Source organism: Elgaria multicarinata, chromosome 3, assembly GCF_023053635.1.
Source record: "Elgaria multicarinata webbii isolate HBS135686 ecotype San Diego chromosome 3, rElgMul1.1.pri, whole genome shotgun sequence".
Lineage (NCBI taxonomy): Eukaryota > Metazoa > Chordata > Lepidosauria > Squamata > Anguidae > Elgaria > Elgaria multicarinata.
This window is the reverse complement of record NC_086173.1, coordinates 80,950,129-80,962,772: the sequence shown is the minus strand read 5'-3', so window position 1 is coordinate 80,962,772 and position 12,644 is coordinate 80,950,129. Positions and strand designations below refer to the sequence as shown.

The window sequence follows — 12,644 nt, the reverse complement described above, 5'->3', positions numbered from 1 at the left end:
AATAAATTTATTATTATTATTATCTAAAGCTATGAAAATCCATAAGTAGTTTTAATGTATTGTGTCCCCTTTCAATGGCGTAAGTTACAAAGAAGTAGCAACTGTTTAGAAATCAGCCATACCATTTATCTGCTCTTGATCCTCTGGGATGAGAAAGCAATGCTTCTAGTTACTTGGAGATACAAATTTATAGCACTACACAAGATTAGTGTGGCAGGCACATGCATAGTGTAGGGTACCACACACCCACTGCACTGAACCCAGTCACTTTAGAGTGACTTACCTATTCCCACCAATGTTCCACTTTTGCGTACAGGGGAAATTATGTAAACGAGAAAATAACTTGTTCACCACCATACAGTTACTATAACTACAGCTGAAGCAACAGTTCAAAGATAACTTCAGAGTCATTAAGAAAGTAAATGGGTTGGAGCCATATCAGTTCAAGCCAGTCTACTGCAGGCACAGAGGCTATGCATGGGGGAAACTCCGTTGAGGTTAACGCAGCCTTGCTTTTCTCTCCTTGCCATGACATAGGCACACGCGCGCACACACACACACTGCTTCATGTTCCCTGACTGAAAGTAGAGCTAGAGGGTGATGGAATCGGGTCCCAAGAGACACTTGTCATCACTACTCCATGCTTTTCAGGAAGCACTTTTTTTTTTAGTTGAGCCTTTGACACAGTGGCTCAGTTTGGACAACACGTTTCTCAACGCTGGTTTTATAACTCCACGGTGGAGTTTTTACACCACCGTTGAGAAATGTGTTGTCTGTTGGGAAAACTCCACGCAACGGTGGAGTCCTTTTTGGGAAAACACTCCATGCAGAATATCAACACTGTGCAGGGGAGAGTTCCTGCACAACTGTTGTGTTGCATGTTGTGTGGAGGGCTCCGTGGAGTTTTCTTTTCCCACTGGCTACAGAGTTCCCTGGCAAGAGCGGTGAAAGGAGCGAGTGCCACTCTAGGAGAGCTGTCAGGATTGGCTTTTTGCAACAATGGCTGATGGGATTACCATCGGGAGGAGCGGGGGAGAAGAGAAGGCAGAGGAACTGTCAATCAAATGTCATGATGGATTTTATTCAACTCCATGGTAGCCCACAGTCACACAACGGTGGAGTTAGAACACGTTGTGTAGGGAGTACCCCCTAGGAACTCAACCTTTGAGTGGAGTTTCCTTTGAGTGGAGTAAATGCACTCAACCTTTGAGTGCATTTACTAATGTGTTGTCTGAACTGAGCCAGACTGTAGCTGTTCATAGGTATTTTATTATGATGATTTATGGAGCTGCTTCTACTGCTGTTTTTTTTATCATTAGGTAGGTTTCTATTTTATTTTATTTGCATTTTTTTATTTCTAAGCTACCTGGAGCCTGCTTTTATCATAGAAAGGTAGGATATAGATGTCCAAATGAAAATAAAATAAATATGGAGAGGTGCACAAAGGCCTTCCATGGTTATCGAGGCACTGGTTACGTTCCACTTAGATTGTAACACATTGTACACAGGGATGCCTTTGAAAAAGCACCTGAATTAGGAACATCAGTTGGTGAGAACATGGTGGCTAAATTGTTATCTGGTTCTAACTACCACAATCACATGACTCCAGTATTTAAAGCCACCTTCACTGGCTTTGGGTATGTTTCCTGGCTCAATTCAAATGGCTGGTTTGGATCTTTAAGACTCTATACAGGCTTGGGTATCTAAAGGACCACCTTCCACCATATGTACTTGCCCATCTCTGTGTGCCCTCACCTTCAGAGTACAGGCAGGTGGCTACTGAAAAGAAGGCCCTTCTAGTGATTTTGTCCCAATTGTAGAACTTTATCTCCTGGCATATTCACTGGTGACATCACTATTATCTTTTAGACCCCAACTGAAGCCCATCCTTTTAATGGTTCTTAAGGTACTTTTATTTGGTTGCTGCTTATGTGTTCGATAGTTTATTTTTGGGCGGAATCCAATGGGGCACTTACATCTCCGCCAATTCCTGTCTGCAAGTCGGACCCACTGCTTGCGGAAAGATGATTTAACGCTTCCAGGCAACTGGAAATGAGTGAAAATGCTTGGTTCAGGAATGGGGCAGGTAAGCAGAGCTCACATAAGGGAGCTCCACCAACCAAACCCAATTGAGAAATGAGCATTTCCGGACGTTTCAGGGCTTCCTCTGGGAAGCACTAAATTGCTTTTGCGCAAGCGGTGGGCTCTGGTTGAGCAACTGAATCGGCAGTACCCACCGCTTGCACAACAGGATCAGCAGGGAGCAAGAGAATCGGCAGAGGCGTAAGCACCCGATTGCATTGTGCACAATGTTTTTAGATTCTTTGACAGGTATATTTCTATGTTGCCTTGAGAATATTTAAACAGAAAGGCAGGATAGGACTTTTCCAAATAACTAAATGGTTACTTAGATGCTTTCCCCCTTATATCTGGCTCCTTTAGCCAGTAGCATTCCTGATCTCATGATTTTCCTTTTGCCTGGAGGCATTAGGTAGATGGGTTCTGAGGCTGCTTTGGGTAATTGCTGAATTATAACCGACAAAAATCAATAGCAAAAGGAGAAACAAATGTTAATTTAAACCAGTTTTACTGAGAACGTAAGGCAGGAGTTCAATTTTTATAAGGCTTATTTTACAGTGACACTGTATAAATAGTTAAAGAGTTTATTAATGATTGACAGGTTGCCTACGAACATTTCTGATATGCATAATTCATGGTCTAGATCTAGGATGGGCTGACTTCACTTTTAAAAGAAAAACACCCCAAATCTAGAATCCTTGTGGTACAAAGCTGAGTCTTATTATTTATTTATTTTTAAGTGCATAGTCTAGATATCCTGATAATTAAGTAAGTGGTCTGGATCTAGTGATTCTGAGTAGGCTTGGAACTGCGTGCCAGAACTCCTGAGTCAAACCACTTCCCTTCAAAACCCTCCTGAAAACTTATCTTTTCTCTGAAGCTTTTGACTCAACCTCTAGTTCCCATGGTCTGCTGTAACGAAGCCTGTAACGAAGCCTAGGCATTTATAACTGATACAAGCACATATTCCATCCTTGTTTGCCTCTGCCTCCACTCCACCGCTTCGTCTGCTGCTTTCCCCAGATTTTAAAACCCAATACACACTAATGGCACTAAACCAATAAATAACAACACCCATGCTTAAGACCACAAATGGCCTGCTAGCTGGATCTGACCAAGGTCCACCTTGTCCAGCATGCTTTGCAATGCTGGGCAAGGATTTGTTCAGCATTGTATCTTTTGTCCAGCTTTGTATCTTTTCGGCGCCAGGTCAAGACCTTTCTCTTCTCCCAGATATTTAACAGCATTTAACAACATATGCTAAGTTTGGGGGTTTTTTTGTTTTTAATGGACCCCAGAACTGTTGTTTAAATGGATACTGTTGTTTTTATATTTTTGATGGTTTAAAATTTTGTATACTTTTTAATGTTCACTGTTTTTAACTTTTGTAAACCGCCCAGAGAGCTTTGGCTATGGGGCTGTATATATAAACTAAATAAATAAATAAATTCCAGCAGCCATCAGGAGCCAACCTTCTGCTCATCGCTGATCTAGGTGGTCAGCAGCTACTGAACGCAAGAGATATTGTTAAGCCATGGCTAAGCAACGAACAGCACTGGCCCTGCGCTGGCCCTAGGAGGTTGGAGCAGGAGTGGCCACTCTAGAAGAAATCGGAAGCTGTTCTTGATCCCAGTCATTTCTCTACGCAAACATTTGTGATCGTAAAAGACGTCTTGATGCTACCCACAAGGGACTTCCTGCAGAACATGTCAAACATTTAACAAGTACACTGCATGCTTTCACTGGCATGGAAGTGTTCCTTTTAGAGAACTGTTTGTAATCAGGAAGTGTTGACAGGAGATACATTGCAAGCCTTCCTTTTTTTCTTTTTTTCATCTTGGCTAGGGTGTGCCTTCTCATGAACCGATGAGTCCCACTAAGCAAGAAATATTACTCCAGCAGGAGTGGGGAAGAGGACATAGCACTGTCAGGGGGAAAAGAATTACATACACACTATGGGAATTAACTGATTCTCCGATTATCCTGATGAACATCTTTGTTCAACACCAAACCTTGCATATTCCTAAGCCAATACAGCAAACACTATATTTGAAGGGAGGGAAAGCAAGGATCTATCAATCACAGTAGGATATGTGGGGGTCAACAAGCAGAAGGCATTCAATTCTCAAATGCAGCTAACAGATGCTCTTTTCACAGCAAGAAAACATTTGTCCCACACAATGTTTTACTGCAAAGGGCAAAAGTGCCGTGGGATGCAGCTAGCACTTCATATATGCCGTCAAGTGAAGAACGGCAACCGTTTGCCACTTTGCTGAGAGATGTGAGTGGAATATTTTCACTTTCTTTAAAGAGATAAACGCTTGCGTTTTAGAAATCGAGTTAGTGGTCACTTCTTGGGCCTTGTGTCTGAAGAAATAATGTCATTAGCAATAATTACCAATATTAGGGGTGTGGCCATCTGGGAAACCCAGGGGCCTGAAGCTCTGCATGCCTGGAATAAACGGAGATGGACTTTTTGCCACATAGAGGATTAGTAAAACAACAGGAAAGAATAAATCCAGGGAAAGAATTATGAAGTTGCAAATGGCTTGGTTAAACTATTATAGTTTAGCCATTAAGAAGAATCATTGAAGCTCTGATGCTTTGCAATGCAATCTCTTTTTAAATTTAGCAAAATGAACATCTCTCTTTGAAGTGCGACTACCAATGCAAAGAATTTATTGTTGAGTCTTCCATGAATCAAGCTTGTTTCATTTGAAAGAACACATAAATAATATAATCAAGTTTAAATTAATATCGCTTACCGAGACTGATGCCTCTTCAGTTTTTCTCTTGGCGCTGGAGTCAAACAAAACATTTCGCCCTCTTCTTTCGCAGTCCTGGTATACAATTAGTCGGATCTGACTTGGATCAAACTCCGGCAAAGGCCAGCTTTAATCAGTGAAAAAAGAAATAAATAATAGTTTTTTTAACAACTGATGCATCTTTTAAAATCAACATCAGAAAAGGACAATATAATAACATTTTAATTTGCGTAAAAGACACACCCAAATAGAACTTCTCCTCGCCCAAATTGCACAGCGGTATAAATGGGTGTAACTCCACTGGAAACATTAATCACTGTTAAAACAATTTCTCATCAAAGGTAATTCTTACCCTTGCCAATACATAATGCAGAGTGTGGTTAGAATGTTTGCATTAAAAGCATATGCAGTGAGGTCGCTGTTATGAGTGGGAAGAGAGACATCAGATCAGAACAATGCAACATTTCAGTGGGGTGATGAGCTCGAGAAGGCTGTGGCTTATCTTTGATTTTGTTATAGTTAAGACCACAAAGAATGGTTAATTTCCTAAAAAGAATGTATCATGACCATGGGATCATCCTGGTTAACAACTCCTGTTTCAAAGAAACCCGAGATGTATTACTGTGTCTGGATCTCATACTCTCTGAAAGCATCTTTCTGGAGAAAACCTGCTGGCTGCATGATCCATGAGGACAGGTTCTGTGAGTGCATAGTTATCCTTGACAGGAGAGGCTTGCACTTGCTAGAGTCAGGTGAACAGATGTAAAGAGGCTGCAGTCCCTCACTTGTTCTTTATTTCAGTGATTTTAACATTAAGATGTTATGTAGAACAGGTTTGTCTTAATTGTGTGCTGTGAAATCAGACCTGTGACCAAGGCCATGTTTGGGTGGGCACGCCTCCTTGGGGGCTGGGCATGTTGTGGGCATGCCCCCTTGGGTGGCCATCTTGTCCTCCTTTTTGGCTTCCAAAATATGGTCACCCTAATTTAACACTTCATCTCTAGCAGCATAGTCCACTGAGAAATTCTCCTATAAGCCCTATTGAAAAGCAAAGCATATCCTTCTCATAGGAATATGGTCTATGCTCTAAGATGATGATGATGATGATGATGATGATGATGATGAAGAAGAAGAAGAAGAAGAAGAAGAAGAAGAAGAAGAAGAAGAAGAAGAATCACACAATTGCATCTATTAACCATGCAATAAATTGCAGTGTGCTAATGAGGGAGAGGACCTTTTGATCAGATCTGACGGCTACTCTCTTAACCATGGTTAACGTCAGTGGAGATGCAATGCTGAACCATGGTTAAAGCTAACAAGGGAAATTTGTGATAAGAGAAGGAGGAAGAAGGTAGAACTGTATCAGCCCTTGGTTCACTCCCAATCTCATAGCTCAAGCCAGAATGATAGATCCCAAGGTACAAAAGACTCTAGCCTTATTCAGAGATTCCAAAGCTGAGAACAATAAACATGCAAGGAACAGGGAATGCACTAGGTCCACCCCCTCCACCACTGCTGTTTTCAGAGCTCTCCACACATGGAGGGCTGTTTCGTGCAGAGGAGAGCTGCCTCTCTCCGTGGGGCCTCTCCACCCGATTCAGAATGCTGATTTTCCAGCATTCAGATCATGTGGCAAGTCCCCACAGATAGAGAAGACTCTCCTCTTCACAAGACAGCCCTCCATGTGTAGATGGCGACAAAAGTGACAGAGGGGTTAGTGTACTTCCTGTCCTTGCATGTTCACTATTCTCAAATTTGTAACGTGTAAGTAGGACTTTTCCGACTCCTTGCATTATTTTCTGGAGCAAATCATGCATAACTACTGACATAGGCAAAGTCTTGGGATTTAACTTCACTATCAATCATGCCTTTTGTACTCCTTACCTCTCTTCCCCAGGGGTTAGAAAACTAATACATAGAAAGCTGGCAAGTCAGGGAAAAGACTACTGTAGAATTCTCCTCCCTAACTTAGGCCGTGTCTTGACTCCTCCCTAACTTAGGCCATGTCTTGACTCCTCCCTAACTTAGGCCGTGTCTTGATGGTGTCGCGTTTGCGCCCCGAGGCCTTGAACTCCTGCATTGGCGCTCTTTCCTGTTATCTGCACGGGAAGGAGCGCAAGTGCAGGTTTTGTGTGAAGGAGCCGCTGCCACCGCCCATTCCTGTGCACACCGCGTGACATTGCACGGGCACTCGGGGGGGGGGGGCTGCCTTTTTCAGTTGTTTTTTTAATCTGTAAATGTGAAGCTTCGCATTTACAGATAAATGGAAAAAACAAGGGGGGAGAGGAAAGGGATATTGCATGGGTGCTAGGGGGCAGCCTTTTTTGGTTCATTTTTTAAAAATCTGTAAATGCAAAGCTTCACATTTACAGATAAACGTAACAAACAATGGGGGAGGAACAAGGTGCTCCAGCTCTGCACATCCACCCCTTTTATTTATTATTTATTTATTTATTTTAAACGATGGTCTGCAAAGGTGCGGAGGTGGTCCAGTGACCGTTCTACTCGCTGGTCCACCCCCTTCCCTGTCCAGCTGATGGTGACCAATCAGGGGTCGCCATTGGCTGTGGCACACCTCGCAGCAGTTCCAAAGCAAGGCGACAGACGGCAGATGCCGTCGTCACTTTGCTGCAAGCAAAAAAAATCAAGGTAAGTGCCCGACTTTTTTAAAGCGGAGCTTTGGGGGTTTGCCCCTGGATGGCTTTGCGATGGTGGCTACATCATATAGATGTAGCCACCATCACCACTCTGAATCTACCTCGAGGCAAACCCCTCATCAAGATGTACCCAAAGAAGGGAAGGAAGAGGAAAAAAGTATTGTGCGAAAGAGTATTCAGTCATGCAAATCTAGAGATGTTAAGGCCCGGGCAGGGAGGAGGGGAGAGGATTTATTTTTAAATGCTTTTTTCCAAAGACCTTTTTCATTCCCAACCAAAAAAATGGAAAAAATGAAAATTTTGGATTCTGAAATATTATACATACGCACACACATACAATGTTGAGCCTGTATAAAAATAGAGAAATAAATATATATTCATAAAATGAATATAATAAAAAAGAAACACCAACATTCACTCCTGTAGCTCAAATCATCATTCCTACAAAAAGGAAATTTTACAGGCAGGGGTACAAGTCTGGCTTTAGTTTGCAGTCTGCATACCATGAATTCTCCTGGCCTTTCTTGGCTGGCCACCGAGGATGCTCATTGCAAAACACTGGCGTATACCATACTCTCTGCTTTATGACTTGCTTCATTGCCTCTTACAAAGTGTAACACACTAATGCAAAACCTGAATCGTGGTTAAAGAGCACCTGTGGACAGACACATGTGATAGCGGCACATTCTGTGAGGAGAGAGAGTGACACTTTGCTTGGAAGAAATGTAATAGCCAAATGCTGAAATTGCTACAGAGAACCAAGAGAATGCAATGCTAAGATATTTAGGGAAATTATATGTTTAGATCCTTATTTGAAGTATATTAATATTTTATCTTTATGCATTGCTCAGGCCACTCATATAAATGTGGGTTTACTGTACTCTGTTAAACCAATGGGTCCCCCCATAATTTTAGTAATTCAACAACTGTTCACCAAACACACACACCCCAAATCCTTTCATATAATAATTCCTTGCAGTGACCCCCATCCACAGCTCTGTATGAAAGCATGACTTCCATTTCCTTGCACTTTGACATTTGCCTCTGACACCTGTGGCTGGCAATGAAGAGAGGAAAGTGTTCCCGATCATTAAGGAAAGTCCGCTTATAAAAAGATCCATGAAGAGATTACCTGCAAAGAGGAGTGTGCTAAATATACTTTTTTAAAAAAACACCTGCTGAATTCAACAACCTGTTTAATCAAGGTAAAATGAACCTGCTTACTCCTCTGCTTGCACACATGTTATTTTAACTACCTTTGAAAGGATCCGGGTGCTATAAATTACATTTTACAACTGACCCAGATAACTGTTATCAGTGTTACATAACATGGCCTCTAAAAACATTCTTTGGCAGCACCAAAACGTCCTCAGAAACTGAAGAGGACAAACGCAGGGAAGGAGTCCCAGTAACACAATTCGTAAGACACTGGCAAGCTGGATTCCCACACAAATCCATCCAGCAACATGAGATGTGTGAAAAATAAATTCTTCACGTGAAATTTGCATCAGGTGCAAGCAGTGTTTCTCAGCAAATCGGGCATTTGTGAAGAGATGATCAAGAGATTAGTATCACCCCAAATGTTCATGTTGCACTGAAGTTGTGGTTTGTATTCTAAATCCTAACTTTGTGAGAACCATGGACTTTCCTTTAAAAGCTTACTTTTAATCGTGAGCTTCCCTTTAATCAGGGCTAAGCAACTTATGGCCCTCCAAGTATTCAGTTTCTAGGCCCTAGCCCATCCTAGCCAACAGTGAAGGATTGGAGCTGTAGACCAAAACATTTCAAGGCCACAAATCACCCACCCCTGCTTTAAAAGCTTTCCTCTTTCTTAACGATATGCTCTTGGTTTGCCTGAAAACTCAACAGCAAATAAAAAGAACTCAAAATGAGTGGTATTTTGTTATAAAGGTTCAGAGGCAATTATTTCTATCTACACCTTTTTTAAAAAATTGGGAAATATGTATGTGATATGATAGGTAAAATCACTATGTAACACTCAGGTATGTCCTGGGTATGTTTACATACTTTATCTGTACACAAGACTGCTGAAAACTGATTCACCATTCATGCTGAATATTTAATCAAATTGTCATGGGTTTAAGTCCGTCCCCCCTCCTATTTCACAGTTTAAAATAAACACACTTGTTCACAGCAAGGAACTGGATTTTGGAAAGCAATAAACAAATCCAACGAGCCACGAGGTAGATGTGAAGCATGACATATTCCAGAATTTCCCTTATTTTCCCTTGTGTCATTCACAGTATGAGTCCCCCGTTTGGCGGAGGGTGGGGGAACGTGTCTTTGCCAAGTGTTCAGTCTAGGTCTATGACTGTAAACAAATGTAATTATACAGGAGAGAGATTTTTAAAAAGAAAAAAATATTTATATCCCAAGTTTCTTCCAAAGAGCTCAAGGTGGCATACGAGATCCTCCCTCATTTTATCCTCGCAATATCCTGTGAGGTAGGTTTGGGTGAGAGTTAGTGATTGGCCAAAAGTCACCCAGGGAGTTACATGGCGAAGCACTCAAGTCTGACACTCTAACCAGCTCCTTCTCTCCTTCCCAAGTTGGAAAGAGCAGATGCATTGTTACAGTGGCCACTGCAGCATCTTCTCATTTCTCACTAGGATGCCAAAATGTTTGAGGGGGAGGGGACATGATGGAGGCAGGATGAGGAAATTGCCCATCATTCATATAGGAAACTAGCAAAGATGGTTTTTCAGATGCAGCTGAATATTAGGCACCTTGGAATATTGGGGAAAACTTGCTAAGGTTTGTTATTATGAGGTCAAAATGTTTGCAACCCTAAAAGCCCCTATATTTACTTATATGCATCCTATCTTCTTATTACAAAGATGCTTTAGTGCATGACAATCTATATAACCAGTGTTGTAGAAGAATACAGAAAGGACATATCACTATACTATCCCCAAAGGGGCACACATTAAACCTGTACAGACTGCAAACATTTGATTTCTTTCTGGAGGGCGGTGTTACAGCCAAATCCAGCCCTCCTGGGATCCCAATGCGGCCTTCAAGGGTTCCCTATATGGCCCCACACCTTTCCTCTAGCTCCACCCCATTTTCCCCAACCATCAATCATTTGATGGTTCCCTGGCTTTTTTGCATTCTGAAAGGTTGGAACGCCTCTCCTAAGGCTTAGTTGGCAGTAAAAGCTTTAAGCTAATTGGTGGTGGTGGTTTGGTCCCAACACCTTTTGCCTTTGGACCCACCCACCAATGGAATGCAGCCTCCAGGAGCTTCTCTGAAATTGAATTTGGCCCTCGGGCTGAAAGAGGTTCCTCATGCCTGTGTTACAGTCTGTGGACAAACTGGTATATCATTTGGAGCACTGAACAGTCAAAGATCAAGGTCACATCTGGTCCCGAGCTGAATATGAAAGATGTTTTAGGCATAAACAGGTTGTGTACTTGCAAGCTTTTTAAGTCCACGGGGCATAATGAGCTGGACACAACTCATTGTAAAATGTGTGCCAGCCTGCCACCAAGACAGAACAAAGATTGAAGCACACTCAGTTATTCTGCATTTTATTCATCGTTTCAGATTTATTTTATATATATCTTTTTCAAGTTATTGCATTTCAACCAACTACATGCACTTGACCAACTTCTGTTGCTCAGCCCCTCCTCTGTACATTGTACATCCTAATTGCTGTTATGGTCCCAGCCTATAGGCAACAGCAGGGCGTTGGGACAGGGAAGCCAATACCTCTAGCTATTTGTTAAGCAACTAAAACCTTTTCTTCCACTCTTTTCACTTTCTAAAGTTCACGGAGTCCTACAAAGGCATCCTGCTTGAAAATACCCTGAAGCATCTAATTCTGACCATCATTAGAAATGATAAATGGGACCGAGTGGATCACTGATCTTCAGCGCTCCACCATGTATGGTATCTTGGATGTCCAAGTCAAATCAAAATCATTAAGCATTTCATATTGGGGAGGAGGGGCAGAAGATAGCAAAACAGAGAAAATGACAAATTGTAAGAATTGGACATGTTAAAAGTTTTTGAAACTGCAACATACTTTATGGGTGAATCCATTGTATTAGATCCAGCTTGTTAGGGGTAAATATTAACTGAAATTCTAAATTTGGAAGACGCTATAATGGATGTTCCACACTTTATATGGTCTGCTGGCCCATTCAAGCCTCTTTGCTCCAACGTATCCAGATCACACAAGCTACATTCCAGCATTTTGAGTTCTCTCTGAAAACATTCACTCCTTCATATCCTAAATACAAAGTATTAACACCGCCAGAAGTTTTCATCTGCAAAGAAGCCCAACAATGTTTCCTGTTACGTTATCATTTTCACTTATAACAACAAAACACAAATTCCCACTTAGGAAAACTCTGTTGTTTCTCACCATAATTTGAGGAAAATATAAATCCATTCTGTTTTCTATTTGTAGCATCAAAGTTTATTTTTATTTACAGAGTAAACAAAATTTATATTTGTTTACAAAGGGCACAATACTCTTATTTTCCATTTGTAACACCAAAGTACTACTTTATGATCATTGCTCAGAATATCTCCATACATACTCTTGACTTACTGTTCCCATTCTACAGATGGGAAACGGGACAAACATGTATTACTTCATCAAACCATTCAATCCAACCAGGTTTCCCAACTACAAAGCAGCTAAAATGAACAGTTGTTGAAGGTTTCCCACAATACAAATACTTTTAAGAACATGATGATTTATATGAAATGTAAACTCTCAATGTCACGAGATGTTATTGTTTAAGAAGAAATACAGACCAGATAAAACCATAATTGTCCTAACATCACAACAATGAAGGCTGATTCTCTAGAACATTACAGCTACCAGACATTTTATTTCCGACATCATATTAACTAAAGTTATGAAAACTGCTGGGCGATGAATCACTTTAAACTATTTTTAAGGACATCTACGCAAATGATATTTATAGTGTATGCCAGCTTATCTGTTCTGCATGCCTTTCATGTTAGCACCTTTTTAGAACATTGATAGGAACAAACGCCCTGAAATAGGTTCCTGGTCCATTTCATCTGGTACCCTTGCCTCTCTCACTGCTTCCAAAAGTGACCAATGCTGAATACCTCAGTGAAAAATAGAAGTACTCAGTCACAT

General features: G+C 41.3%; 1 protein-coding gene across 4 annotated transcripts in view; it reads right to left on the bottom strand.

The window, feature by feature from the left end:
- FNIP1 (folliculin interacting protein 1) overlaps window positions 1-12,644 on the bottom strand; it is a 103,593-nt gene that overhangs the window by 48,835 nt on the left and 42,114 nt on the right. For all 4 annotated transcript variants that reach the window (XM_063120727.1, XM_063120726.1, XM_063120728.1 and 1 more), the window contains exon 2: window positions 4,845-4,971. In XM_063120727.1, coding sequence (XP_062976797.1) covers window positions 4,845-4,971 — 127 coding nt within the window. The remainder of the gene's footprint in view (window positions 1-4,844; window positions 4,972-12,644) is intronic.